We start from the raw sequence: 14,854 nt of genomic DNA, 5'->3' as shown, positions 1-14,854 counted from the left end.
GTTTAATAACGATAATAACAATAGTGATAGTAATAGTGGGCATTTGTATAATGCCTACTGTGTGCCAGGTCCTATATTAAGTGCTTTCCAATTATTATCACCTTTACTAGTAAGTAGTAACAGCGAACACTTAGATAGTGCCTACCATGTGCCAGACACTGGGCTGAAAGCATCCCACACATGGTCTCATTTGATCTTCACAACAATCTGGGAGGTATGGGCTGTTGTAAACTGAGGTAAACAAGGGCTAAATGACTTGCCCGGAGTCACACAGCTAGCAAGTATCCGAGTGTGATCTTGAACAGCCTGTGTCTCCTTCCCAATACTAGGCTCATTACTTAGCACTGGACAGAGGCTGCTCTCCAGCTGGGTCTCCCCTTCTTGAGGGTGGCGCTCTGAAGGCGCCTTATCAGTCTGTGGTTTCTCCTGGGCAACAGGAACCCATTTCACAGCAGGGGAGCTGAGATGCTCCCTTGACTTGTGGGGGGAGGGCAGCCCAGAGAGGGCACGGCTCCCCACCCAAAGTAACTTTGTCGGCTTGGCCGCAGGTGAGGCCACGATGGCGGGTGTCACCAAGTCCCTGCAACACGGCTGCTGGCTCAGGAATATGTGGCAGCATCGCCCCCCCCCCAGGAATGGCCCGGCCCCCAGAGAGCCAAGGGTCAGTTTTCTGTTTCTTGGGGGGGGCTGCAGGTCCGGGGTCCTGGGGGTCTGTCACACGAGCTCCCGGGCTCCGCCCTCTTCGACTTCGGGTCAGGAGAGCCCGGGGCAGCAGGTGGGCGGTGGCTGCGCACCTGCTCAGGTGTTGACACCTGTAAAGGCTCTGCTGCGGGGGGGGGGAGGGGGAAAGGGGGGGGCGCCAGGAAGGAAACCCCCTCTCTTTTGGGGTCCCCTCAGGTCTCCGTGCCCTAACCGGAGCCCGAGTCTCAGCTTTCCGAGGGTGCCCGGCTCTGGAGGGACCCGGGCCACGTCCCGATCCCTTTCCGCTCCTGCCTCAGTTTCCCCATCAGTAGCACGAGTGGCTTGGCCTCCCCCCGGGCCGCCCCCGGACGCCTGCGGGGCTGGAGGGACAGGGTCCAACGGGCCTCCGTCGCCTCGGCCATCCGGGACTTGGACCGCCTCTCCTAACGGCGCTTGGCCCGGTGGCTGGGGGTCCACTGACCCTCTGGATCGTTTTCAGGGCCCTAGCGCGCCCGCAAGCTCACCTCAGCCACCCACTCCCCCGGTCTTCTAGACCCCCCCCCCTTACTTTGAGAATCCATGTCCAGCTGCTCCAGGGGACCTCGCCTCTGCCCTGCAGTCTCCAAGCCAGTCCAGGTGTCCCCGCAGCGCGTTCGCTCGTCGCCTTGGCAACGCCAGGGGGCGTGGTGGGGACGGGGCCTCGAGAGGGAGGCGGGGCCTCGGGGGAGAGGCGGGGCCTCGGGGGAGAGGCGGGGCCTCGGGGGAGAGGCGGGGCCTCGGGGGAGAGGCGGGGCTAGCTTCGAGCTCGCTTGAGTGAGCGTGAGGGCCGGCGGACGGACGGCGAGAGCCTGGGCCCAAACCGCGCGCAGCCGGCGAGCCGCTCTGCCAGAGCCCATGCGCCGCCGCCCGGCTTGGCCGTTGTGGGGTGCGCTCCTGGAACCCCGCTCGGGCTGAGAGCGAGCGCGCGTGCGCTAGCGCGTCCCCGAAGCCGGAGCCGGAGCCGGAGCCCCAGGTAACGGCGCCTAGAGATCCCTCTGCGAGCAGAGGGCAAAAAGCGGGAAAACTGAGGTCGGGGGAGGGGAAAGAGAGGGGGAAACTGAGGCCAGGGAGGGGAAAGAGTGAGTCCAGGTCACAGGGAGGAAACTGAGGCTCAGAAAGAGAAGTCACCTGACCCCAGCCGGGGCAGCAGCGGGGGGGGGGGCTCCTGAGCCCCCCCAGGAGCCTGAGGCCAAGTCACGTGGCCGGGGGGGGGGGGGACTGCCTGGCACGTGCCTCGCGGGCCCAGGCCCCTAATGGGCAAACTGAGCACCCGAGAGACCCCTGGAGAGGGCGATGCTGGGGGTAACCCCCCCCGCGGGGCAGCCCGGCCTGCCTCAGTTGCCTCAGTTTCCTCCTCTGTAAAGTCTGAAAGGAGCCAGGCGGGGACGGGGAGCTCCAGTCTGGGGGCCCCTTCGGCTCCCCCCCGGAATTCCCCCTCATGCTCCAGCGCTTCCAGAGGCTCCCCGCCGGACCCTGCCCTTCCTGGGGGGCCCCAGCCCCACTCCAGTCAATGTCCGGTCACAGGCTGCCCTCGCCCCCTCCCCCAGCCGGGGGACCCTCCTAGGACGGCGGTAGCCCCAGGGCACAGCATTGGGTGTGACCCGAAATCAAAGGGCTGCCCAGGCCGCCCCCCGCCCGGGGGCAGGCCCCCACATCCCCCAGCTCCGGATGCTCAAGGCGGATCAAGAACTGGACCCAAACTCGGGGCCCCTGCCCCCCCCCTTGGCTCCAGCTCGAGGCTGGCCCATCCACACCTCCCCCATCTACTCCTAAGGGCTGTCTGGTGGTTGTCTCAGCTTCCACTTGTGTGCCCTCTGCTGAAAGCCCGGGCGGGTCTCCATCCAGGCACCCCACCATTTGTGGCTAGTCCTTGCAGGCCTACCTTACGTTACTCCTCAGACCCCTGGCTTTTCCCTGATGCTTTGCTGAATCCAGGCGGACTCCCCTTGTGGCATCCCCAGGCTCTGCTGGTTGGCAGCCTTGTCAAACGTAGGCCCGCACACTAATTGTTCATGAAGACCTATCTAGCTCTTGGTGTGTGCCGCTTCCTTTTCTAAAGGTTTGGTCAGGAATGGAAGTGAAGCCCTGGCCTCCAGCCTGCAGATTCCATCCTCCTCCCTTTTCTGAAAATGACAGCATTTGTGGTCCTCCCATCCCCTGCTTCTTTTTCAGAATTCACTGATTCACAGATTTCTTTCAGGTAGGGTGGAGTCAGGAAGACCTGATGGGTACTGACTGGGACAGCACCTTGGGCAAAGGGCCTACCTTCTTTGAGCCTCAGTTTCCTCATCTGTGAAATGGGGATTCCTGCAGGACTCACTCCATTGAGATCATGTATGCAAATTGCTTTACAAACCTTTGTGATAGAAATGTTTTTCTCCAGCTGTGGTCTAGCTGGGTCAGTTGACTTGAACCCAAAGGCAACAAGATGCTCTGCTTTCTTCTTGATTTTCATGATTATCCACTTCCTCTTAGGCGTTTTTTTGTTCTTTCCCAAATTGATCTGAGATCATGGTTTCTGACCTTCACCTCTGAAGCCTTGGTCATAGCATGGAGATGATACTGGCTTCTCAAAGGCTGTGCCTGTGATACTGTTGGTGGGGTGTCCTGCTCGTCTGTAAGGGCCAAAGGAAAGATGCTCTCAGTCCTTGCCCCAGGCCTGCTAGTTCATTTCAGAGAGACAAGCCCCAGCAGATCTTGGAGGCCACCTCTAAAGGCATAGGCACAAGAACCTCCCACCTTCCAGCTGCCACAGTATTAAGGATACTTCCAGGTCGATCTTTGGGTCCACATAGTTAGAGAAGTCAGTCATAAACATTTGCTTCCCATGTAAAGGGTAATAATGTAGGGGTGTTTATTGGTATGGGAAAGAGTGGCTAGGGGGGCTTTAGCGAGTTAGACTAATGAAATCCTAATGTGTATGATCAGTAAACATATTCCTGGAATGAGGAATGAGCATTCAGCTGCTCTCATCGGTAGACTGAAATATTAATGTGTATGAGACCATAGGACTACAAACAGACAGAACCTTCTGGTGCTGACATCGTCCTCTGCTGCCTTCTTCTTGGATCCAAGTGACCCCGTGTCCTTGAACTGGCTGATCTTGCCCAGCTGGCAGGGCATCATGGCAGCTGGGGGTCACATGTGTTGTCTGACAACCAACTGAGCCCAATCATCAGCTCATTCCCAGGCCAGTGCTGGGAGGTGATTGGCATGGCCACAGCCACCCTCAGGGACCATCTGCTGCATCAGGGAGGAAGCCTTAGCACCAGTGACATCACAGGTCCTGGAAGGAGAGAGAACAGGCTTGGAGCTCATGAGGAATTTCCAAAGTTGGCATGAGGCAGTATTCTGTTTGCCATCAGAATGAAGGAGATTGTGTACAAACTTTTTAATGTAGGAGAAATAATACCATGGGAAAAGTGCATCCTAAAGAGGTGGAAGGGAAAGGCTAAAGTGTCTGCTTGAGGCTAGGTAAACATAATCCCATTTTTAAGGAAAATGTTTTGGAGAATATATGGAGGAAAAGAGTCCTAAGTTAGAAATATATCAAACCAAGTAGAGGTTTTCACATTGTTTTTTATTTCAGATAGTGGTGAAGGTCCTAGGAGCCTCTTGAGGATTTTTTGGTTCTATGTTCTCTGCCTTTCTTCTTCATAATACATAATGTGAAATGAGCAAAGGTGTGGCTGCCATGTCTCAGAGTCCTTTAACAAAACCTCAGAATTTGTCTGGATAATGTTAGGATTGCCTTCAACAGGTGGAGATTTTGTTTGTATCTTCTACTTAAGCTAAACAGAGAGATTTGGAAGTGGATGAATGTGCATTAGTCACAGATGGCCTGGTGTCCTGGAAAAGGTGGTTTCTAATGAAATGTCACCAGGACTTGTCTGTGGCCCTGTGCTAGTGTGAAAATGTGCTTCTCAATGGTTTGCATAAAGACATATATGAAAAAATCAAGAAATAAACATTCCCTAAGTGTCATGGGTGTGCCTGGTAGTGTGCTGGGTGCTGAGATGATAAATAGAAAGAGGAAAATAAACTGTCCTCTCATCCTAGTAGGGGCTGATATGAAAAATCTATAGATCAATACAAAGAGAATAAAGCAAATAAATACAAGTGTTAAATACAAGGTAGTTTAGAAAGGAAGGAAATCAAAAAAGGCTTCATGAAGAGGATAGTTTCTGAAGGGCTTATTTAAAGAAGAAATGCATGGGTAGGTCAAGCCAAAATGATAAATGTGATAATACTGCTCAAATTATTTATTTAATGCCATACATCAGTCAAAAAAGAAATTGCTTTATGGAGCCAGAAAAACAGTAACAAAATTCATCCGAAGGAACAAAAGGTCAATAATATCAAGGGAGTCAATGAAGAAAAAACAAGTAAGGAAAGGGGCCAAAGTATCAGATCTCAAACTATACTACAACACTAAAAGCATCAAAACAGTTCAATACTGGGTGAGAAATAGGTTGAGCAGTAGAAGAGAACAGTAGAACATACAGAATATCCAGAAGCAAGTAAATATCCAGAAGCAAGTAATCACAGAAACCTTGTGATTAATAAACCCAAGATCCAGCTGACAGAAGTAGGTATAAACCAACATCTCACTCCTAATATCAGGATAACCTCAGAATGGATGCATGATTTAGACACAGAGTGATCATCTTTAAAAGAATAGTGGAGCAGGAAAGAAATTACATTTCAAATCTGTGGGGAAGAGTTCATGACCAAACAGGAAGGGGTCAGGGTTGGGAATCACGAGGTAAAATGAGTAACTTTAGTTACAAACAAAATCATTGCAGCCAAAATTAGAAGAAAAGCAGGAAATGGGAGATGGAGAGAAGGGAAACTTTGCAAAAAGTTTCTCTGAGAAAAGTCTTGTTTCTAAGCTATATAGGGAACTGAGTGAAATTTACAAGAAAAAGAGCCATTCCCCAATTTTCATAGCCAAAGGACCTGAACAGGCAGTTTTCAGAGAAAGAAATATAAGCTATTAAAGCTATATAAAAATGCTCTAAATCACTAATGATTAGAGAAGTGCAAATTAAAACAACTCTGAGGTACCACTTCACAGCCATCAGATTGGCTAAGATTAAAAAAAAGGAAAAGGACAAATGCTGGATGGGAAGTGGGAAAACAGGCACACTAATGCATTTTTGGTAGAGCTATGAACTGATCTAACCATTCTAGAAAACAATTTGGAGCTCTGCCACAGAAGCTATCAAATTTTTTGACCCAGTGACACTGCTACTAGGTCTATATCCCAAAGAGATCAAAGAAAGAGGAAAAGGATCATTGTAGTGGAAAAAAAAAAGAGGGGATTTCCCTTTGGGGAATGGCTGAACAAATGATGATCTGGAATACTATTGTGCTTTAAGAAATGATGAAAGGAATCATTCCTAGGAATACTTGGAAGACGTATTTGAACTGATGCAAGGTGAAGTGGTCAGAACAGGAGAGCAATTGGCACAGTAACAATTGTGGTTATTGTTCTTCCTTGTAAAGAAACTTAACCTCTGAAAGACTTGGTAATTGATGAGCACAATTACCAACCCCAATCCAAAGGACTCATGAGGAAATGGACAATCCAACTCCAGATAGAAAACTGATGGACTCAGCACAAATTGAAACATATTTTCTTCTCATTCTTTATTTTTATTTTGGGAGTGGGGAGAGCTAAAGGTAATACTGGAATTTGTTTTGCATGAATACACATATTTGTAATGGGTTTTGTTCTGTTTGCTTCCCAACAAGTGGAATTGGGGGAAGAGAGAATTTGGGACTGAAACCAACATTAAATGGAATTTTTTAAAAAATGATAAAGGAAGAGTAACACTTTAAAAGTAGGAGGATGCATTTCTGGCATGGGAGAAGGCCAGTATGAGAACTTGGAAATGAAAGACGAAGTGTCCAATGTGAGGAAGAGAAAGCTGGGTCACAGAGTACAAGAGGGAGAGACTTGAGGCAGAGAACCAATTAGTAAACTATTGGAATAATTTAGGTAGGGAGTGATGAAGGACTGAACTGAGGTGGTATCTGTGCAAATATACTTAAGGGGGTCAAATGCAAGAGGTGTGGAGGTAGAAATGCAAGGTTTGATTGGATATGGGGGCAGAGGGAGTGTGAGGAATCAAAGATAATACTAAGGTTATGAATCTGAGAGAAGAATGGTGATATCTTTGAGAGAAGTAGGAAGGGAGGGGAACATGCATTCACTAAACGCCTACTATGTGTTAGGCACAGTTCTAAGAACTTACAAATATTACCTTATTTAATCCTCAACAATCCTGGGAAGGAGGAGCTATTATTATACCCATTTTTCAGTTGAAGAAACTGAGGCAAAAAGATTAAGTGATTTTTCCAAGTCACATAACTAGTAAGTGTCTGAATCTGAATTTGAACTTAGGTTTTTCAGACTCCAGCATTTCAGAAGAGACAGACAGAGTTTATTAGATACCTACTGTGTTATTCCATGCACTGTGCTAAAGTGCTTTACTTTATTTAATTATCACAACAATCTTGGAAAGTAAGAGATTGAATTAAACAAGGATTAAGTGACCTGCCCAGGGTTACACAGTTTAGGAAGTATCTAAGGCCAAATTTGAACTTAGATCCTCCTGATCCTAGGGCCAGCACACTATCTGCTGTGCCACCTAGTGGTCTCTATACCCTTTGGAAGGCCTACAAGGTTGGGATTAAAGAGGATGAGCTCTCTTTTGGACATACTGAGAGACGTTTTTGAGACATCTTTCTCTTTGAAATGTCCAGCAAGCAATTGATACAATACAGAGAGGGGGACACAGAGGGAGGGACAAAGAGAGAAATGAGAAATCTCCACAGTCATGGTAGTTTAACACCTGGGAGGTAGAAGGAGAAGAGAAAAGTGGAAAAACCACGCTTAGGGCATGTGTTTTGGATGATAAGCCAGGAGGATACTGAGAAGGTGGGGTCAGGCAAGACGGAAACCTAGGAGAAAGAGTCACAAAAACCCAAAGAGGAAAGACTGTCCAGGAGGAGAAAGTGGGCAGCAGTTTTGCAACCATTAGGTCAAGAAGGATGAAGAGAGAGAAGACCAGCAGACTTAGCAATTAAGAGGTTGATGGTAACTTTAGAGACAGCAGTTTCCCTTAAGTGATGTTGTCCAAAGTTGGATTGCAAAGGATTGGAGAGTGAATGAAATGAGAGAAAGTAGAGTCAATGAACATAGCCAGCTTTTTCTAGGAATATAACTGAGAAAAGTAGAAAAGGCATAGGATGATAGCTTGAGTGTGAAATGCAGTGCTAGTTGTGTTTAAATATGTGCACAGTTATCCCGTGGGACAGGAATCAAAATATTTCTTCTTTGGCCCCAGAGGAAAGAAGTAGGGGCAGTGGAGAAACTCAGAGAAGCATCTCAACTCCATTGAGGTGAAAGATTTCTAGTGATTCAGATTATCCCAAAGTAAAATGGGCCAACTACCAGGTAGTATCTGTGTCCCTTCCTCCCCCCAGGGCCTCAGGCATAAACTGGTTATGTTGTGCCAATGGGAAATCTTATTCAGGGATAGAGTCGAGTAAGTCATTGCCTCTGAGATTCCTTCCAGCTCTGAGGTTGAGTCTGATTTTCTACTGTGATGTCACAAATCCGGAAACCAGCTTTGCCCCAGCTGCTCCAGAAAAAAGCAACTGCTACACTAATGTCCAGCTGTCCCCATCACCCTGAGGAGCTTCTTGCCCATTACTGGGAGTGGTTGCTCACAGAGAATCCCCTGGAAGGGCTTCCTCTGTAACAAAGGCACAGAACCAGAGAGCCACCTCCTCCCTAACCCCTTCTATCCCACCATGTCCTGTGGATCTCACCTTCATATCCCCATCTATAGTCCCCTGGTTTTCAGATCCTCTACCTCTACTTCTCCCCTAGACCTTCTCTCACTGACTTCGTGCTTCAGATCTTTGGCTACCTGTGTAGCACTAAGCAGTGGAACCAATTAGTGGTTCCTTATTTCCTACAGTCTTGAATATGGCCTTCAGGGCCCCCACCACCCCATGCCTTCCCAGCCTCATTGTGCACAACTCTACCTGGCAAGTTGGCCAGCTGAGTGTTTCTCATCTCTTGTCTTCTCCTCCCCTCTCTAGACCAGGGATGGAGCTGGGACACAGCCACACTATTTGTTTACAAGTTCATGTGACAGCAGCACAGTTAGTGGTTGCTTTTTGGTTTTGCAGGCCAAGAGGCAGAATTCAGATAATTCAGCATCATTCTGAGTTCTGTACTCAGGGCCCTGCTGTTTTTCATACTAGTGCATATCATGTCAGAACAAGAAAGGAAGAAGAAAAAATATTTGATGAGGATTTTTTTTTTTGAGCTCAGAGGTGGGATTGAAATTTTTCTGAACAAGAAAGATCATTCTCAGCAAGTGTTTGTCTAAGAAACCCTACATGGCTTTGGAAATCAGCTTTTGCTGCAGACTTGAGAATGTTTGTGAATGAATTCAACCTAAAATTGCAATGCAAACTGCTTCTGTACAAAACATAGAATGTGGTTACTTCCATTTGACAACAGCTAACATTTGAATCCCAAGACCCATCAGGCTGCTTTGGACACCTCCTGGTCTTTCAGAGATTAAGGCAAGGAGTAAGGTGTTCATTCCCATATCACTTGGAAGCACACAGGCTGAAATGACAGTTCCAGGAGCACTTTTTGCACCTCAATATAAGTGCAAAAGAAATGTCCATATTTCAAAATCCATACTTCAGTTGGAAGTAATGAATGGGTAATAGGGTGACATACTTTTAAAAAAAATAAATGGCAAAAGAAAAATCTAATAGAATCCTATTAAAAGTGCTAATATACTCAATTAAAATCAAATGTTAGTGAACTGGGAACAGTATTTGGTGCTACCTGTCTGTGTGAAAAAACATTTTCAGGGAGGCGGAGCCAAGATGGCAGAGTAGAAAGATGCATATACGCTAGCTCCGAACCCACAGCCCATAGAACATCTGTAAAAAAGAACTGGTGAATTCTGGAGCAGCAGAGGCCACAGAACGGTGGAGTGGAGGAGATTTCTGTTCCAGAGAGCCCTGCAAACCTCTCTCAAAGGTCCTTCGCACTGTGGACCCGGAGCCCAGCCCTGCCGAGAGGAGCAGATCCCAGCAGGCTTCAGGGACGGGATCTCCAGCGGTCGCGTGGGTCCCTCCACCCACAGGTGACAAGGGTCAGTGAGAGAGTCTCTTTGGTGGGTTGAGAGGGGAGTAAGGTGACCCCATAACTCAGGCCCCCTCGGGAGGCAGCAGCGGAGGCAGGAGCAGACCAGGGCTCCCCAAGCAGGCAGGAGCCTGGATCCATTGTTGAAGGTCTCTGCATAAACCCCCTCAGGGAACTGAGCACGTGAGGCGGCCCTGCCCCCACCTGAGCACCTGAACTTAATCTCACACTGAATAGCAGCCCTGCCTCCGCCCAAAAGCCCTGAGGCTGGGAAGCAGCATTTGAATCTCAGACCCCAAGAGCTGGCTGGGTGGATCTGGAGGCGAAGTGGGGGTGAAGAGAATATTCAGAAGTCAAGTCACTGGCTGGGAAAATGCCCAGAAAAGGGAAAAGAAATAAGACTATAGAAGGTTACTTTCTTGGTGAACAGGCATTTCCTCCCTTCCTTTCTGATGAGGAAGAACAATGCTTACCATCAGGGAAAGACACAGAAGTCAAGGCTTCTGTGTCCCAGCCCACTCAATGGGCTCAGGCCATGGAAGAGCTCAAAAAGGATTTTGAAAATCAAGTTAGAGAGGTGGAGGAAAAACTGGGAAGAACAATGAGGGACATACAAGCGAAGCATGAAAAACAAGTAAACACCCTGCTAAAGGAGACCCAAAAAAATGCTGAAGAAAATAACACCTTGAAAAATAGGCTAACTCAATTGGCAAAAGAGGTTCAAAAAGCCAATGAGGAGAAGAATGTTTTCGAAAAAACATTTTCAGATATGAAATACATAAAATCTCATTACAGGTCAGCATTAACAGAAGAACATTTTCAGTCTACTTTGATATAGGGAATGCTAACTTTGAACCTAAATAAAATAGTGTCCCTTCCCCCAGAAAGAATTCCATTCTTCTCATTAGTAAGCCTATATTGCCAAATAATAATAATTGTGCTCATTTATTATATTTTGTATTTCATTAATAAAAAATTTGTGAAAATTTTGTTTTCCCTCGTTACATAAATGCATTTGTAATATCCTCAATTTTGCTTCTTGGCTTGTGAAACCTAAAATATTTACTAACAAGCCCTTTGCAGAAAATGTTTGCTTAACCCCTGTAATGTTAATGTAAGGTTAATTGTGGGTAAGTGGAAGAGTTAAAGATCTTCCCAGTCCATTAATAGGCCTCAATACCTTCTGTTAATGGGTCCAAGGGTTGTGCCCTCCAGCTCTGAAAAGTGTATAAATACTCGGAGGTGAAGTTTTACTTTGGGGCTTATTTATTGGAAGTGTTTGTTTGGCCAGACAGGATTCTGGGTAGCCGTTAAGGAACCCCCCCCCCACCCCCAGCTTTGAAAACTCAGGTGTTGGTGCTTCTCTCTCTCAGGTAACTATGTATGTATGTAATGGTCAGACAGTTGGATCTGTCTCTTGATCTATGATGTATGTATTACTTATGGTCAGACGGAAGCCTTGTCTTTGCATCTTTATTTCTCTGCTTATATTTTCTCTGTTGGTGTATGTGTTTGATTAAAGTGATTGTTGAAATCCCACATCCTTCAAGTCTCAGTCCAGGTGCTACAATTCTCCATGAAGTTATATGGAAATTCTTTCTTCCTCTCTGAATCTCTCATGCTCATTTTAGAATTCTATATCTGCACTTTTTGTTTGTTGTTCAGTCATTTTTCAGTTGTGTCTAACTGTTCATGACTCCATTTGGGGTTTTCTTGGCAAAGATACTGCTGGGTGTTGCCATTTCCTTCTCCAGCTTGTTTTACAGATTAGAAAACTGTAGCCAACAGGGTTAAGTGACTTGCCCAGGGTCACACATCTAGTAAGTGTCTAAAACTGGATTTGAACTCATGAAGATGTTCTTGAGGACTTCAGGCCTGGAGTTTTGTGCACTATGCAATATGCAACATTATATTGCCCTATATACTTGCATTCTCATTTTTATCAAAATCCCTCTATTGAATTTTAAGTTCTTTTAAGATAGAATGTACACATTTTTTATCAGAAAATTGACTGTATCCTTTTTTAGATCCTGTGTGATCCTGAGTAAGTGGTAAAAACTATCAGAATCATTTTTGGCTTCTGTAAAATAGGGAAAATGTTCATTCTACATGGGTATTGTGAGTTAAATGCATTGTTAACATTATAGAGCCCTGTTCATGTTGGCTGTTATGATCATCTTGGTGACTTTTATCCTCAAGGTCTGGCATGGTGTCCTGATCATTGAAGTGAATTAACACTGAAATGAAATTAATGAAAATGAGCAAAACCTAGTCCTTCAGGTTTTTAGCACTGAAGAGGGGAGAATTAGCCTTTTTTACCTAACTACTTGACAAAGACCAGGAGGGAATAATGAAGAAGAAATAGAAAATGTCCATGTAAAATTTCAGTAAAAAAGTATGGACTATGTCTAATGAGCTCTGCAGCCTTTGCTGTGGTTGATCACCCTTCTAGATCTTTCCTCATCTCTTGGCCCTCCTACCTTTCTGACTGTTCCTTCTCAGTCTCCTGTGTCCTTCCACCTACCTGGGCATCTCTCCAGGTTCTCCTCTGAGCCCTCTCCTCCTTGCTCACTACAAATGACTCAGATTTCTATCAGTATTAGTGCATTTTCATGTCTGTCTCTGTAGAACTATACTGAGATGACTTAACTATGGTGGGAAGGCTTAGTCTTCTCTCCTGGAGTCTAGTTCAGCATTACCAATTAATTACCTCTTGGATTTTGAGCTGGATATCCTTGAGATTCTAAAAGTTCCAACATTGGCACATTTCCTTCCAAAGCCATCCCTCTTGCATATTTCTTTTTCTCTTAAAGTATTTATGTGTCTCTCTGATCACCCAGGTTCATAACCTTCTCATGACTCTTCCTACACATCAGTTACCAGCTCTTTTCATGTCTGTGATCACAACTTCTTCTCTTACACAATTTCCACCCACCTCTTGCCTGGCCCATTGTGATCCGCTTCTAATTGGTCAACCTCTCTTTTCTCTTCTTTCCAAGTCCATCCCTTCACACAGCTGCCAGTGACTTTCCCCAAGTGCAGGCCTGACTGTCAATCCTTTTCTCAAACTCCAATGGTTCCCTGGTCCTTCTAGGACCAAATATGAGCTGTACTGGCATTTAAACCTCATCACAACTTCATCTGCTTTTCCATCTCTTCTTCATGAATCTCCTCCTGGACTCTGGTACAGCCACAGTGGTTGTCCTGCTGTCCCTCACACAGGATAGCCCACCTCCCCAGGGTCACCCAACCTATTCTGTTCTCACCTCTGCCCCTTGGAAACCCTAACTTCCTCAGATTCAGGTCAGATGTCACTTTGGCATGTGGTCTGTTCTGATCTCCCCAGCTACTAGTGCCTTTCCCCCCAAACTGTACCTGGTATCTGCTTTGTATGTGTTTTTTGCATATGTGCAAATGGTTTCTTCCTCTCCTATTTGAATGCAAGCTGCTTTTGTTTTTGTATCATCAAGGCAGAACTTAATAAATGCTCAGGAATTAACCATCTGATATGTCCAAAAGTTGAGGTTGACATGCTACAGGGGGGACTAGGATGAAACTATGTCAAGTGAATAAATTCTCTTTATCTTCTTGCCTTAATGTGAGTTTGGAGAATCATTTATTTTCTCATATGGTAGAGAACAATGGAGCCTGCAGAGGAATTGCACAGTGCAGTTGAAGAAAAGGAAAGAGGAAAGGGTTAGGTTTTTGGTTCTACCCTCTGAAACATGTAAAAAAGTCAGAGACCACTTACATGCAGACCTTGACTAGGGCTACTCTCCAAGAATCATTCTAGTTAATGGAAGCTGGCCATCTTGTGATCCAGGCTGAAGTCACAGCAACCCCTGAAACAAAGAAAAATTTAAAAGCCTCTAATTCTGGCCTGTATCAGGGACACACAGTGCCCAGAATCACCATTTTCAGACTATCTATAACATAAATTTAGTCCTAGGTGCTCCAAGGGTGAGATCCTTGTGAAGGGACCCTACTATTGGTAGAACTAAATCCTTTCCATCTTGATCTAAATAAGAGCAGAAGACAGAAGTCAGTGGCAGCTAAATGAGAGGATATTTTCTAGGTCCTTTTTGGAAGGACATATAAAGGAGTTGGTAGAGCTTTATCAGGTAACTAGGTGGCAGAGGATAGGACACCAGGCCTGGAGTCAGGAAGATTTCTCTTCCTGAGTTCAAATCTGACCTCACACGCTTACTAGCTGTGTGACCCTTATTCATGTTTTCCTCAGTTCCTTATCAGCCAAATGAGCTGGAGAAGAAAATGGCAAATTGCTTCAGTATTTTTGCCAAGAAAACCCCAAATGGGGTCATGAAGAGTGGGACACAACTGAACACCAATGGAGCTTTATTGGGCATCTAAAGGCAACCAAAAAAAGCATTTCATGGAACACTTGGAGGAGCCTGTTCTTGCACAGTAAATGATAAAGATATACATCAGGGCCATCATGAAGATAATTACAGCTTATGTTCCAACATCTGTTACAGAGAATATTAAGACAGAAACATTCTATGAAGGATTCAGTTAAGACCTTCTAAATAAAATCAGCATATTTGGCATAATGCATAAAGAGCTGGCCTTGGAGTTAGGAAGACCTGGGTGTAAGTGCCCTCTTAGATACATACCAACTGACTGTTTGACCCTGGGTAAGTCTTTTAGCCTCTCAGTGACCCAGGCAAATTCTCTGAAGACAATATGTTGCAAAGAAGCTGTGTACCTGCACTAGCCCAGGAAATTTTCTTACTAGCAGTTGATTACATCACAAGTCCAGCCCCTCCAACTCCAGACCCCAGTGATTTTGTTACATAAATCATCATAGGGGAGGGTGATGAATAATATGTTGAAAACTTCAATTTCAGAGGGAGGGAGGGAAGGAGGAAGGAAGGAAGGAAGGAAGGAAGGAAGGAAGGAAGGAAGGAAGGAAGGAAGGAAGGACCG

At 46.2% G+C, this 14,854-nt stretch overlaps 2 protein-coding genes across 6 annotated transcripts in view; one reads left to right on the top strand and one right to left on the bottom strand.

The window, feature by feature from the left end:
- FANK1 (fibronectin type III and ankyrin repeat domains 1) overlaps window positions 1-1,345 on the bottom strand; it is an 86,132-nt gene extending 84,787 nt beyond the window's left edge. The window contains exon 1 of the mRNA XM_072629038.1: window positions 1,250-1,345. Coding sequence (XP_072485139.1) covers window positions 1,250-1,262 — 13 coding nt within the window. The 5' untranslated portion in view covers window positions 1,263-1,345. The remainder of the gene's footprint in view (window positions 1-1,249) is intronic.
- A 101-nt stretch (window positions 1,346-1,446) lies between these two features.
- The window catches only part of DHX32 (DEAH-box helicase 32 (putative)), a 63,176-nt gene continuing 49,768 nt past the window's right edge, over window positions 1,447-14,854 (top strand). For 2 of the 5 annotated variants that reach the window (XM_072629034.1, XM_072629032.1), the window contains exon 1: window positions 1,605-1,693. The gene's annotated coding sequence lies outside the window, so the exon portion shown is untranslated. Of the gene's footprint in view, window positions 1,694-14,854 lie in introns of all 5 variants that reach the window. The other 3 variants (XM_072629033.1, XM_072629036.1, XM_072629035.1) reach the window with 3 other exon arrangements.

Source organism: Notamacropus eugenii, chromosome 1 (genome assembly GCF_028372415.1).
Source record: "Notamacropus eugenii isolate mMacEug1 chromosome 1, mMacEug1.pri_v2, whole genome shotgun sequence".
Lineage (NCBI taxonomy): Eukaryota > Metazoa > Chordata > Mammalia > Diprotodontia > Macropodidae > Notamacropus > Notamacropus eugenii.
Note: the sequence above shows the minus strand (reverse complement) of the source record. Positions and strands in the feature narration are given on the sequence as shown.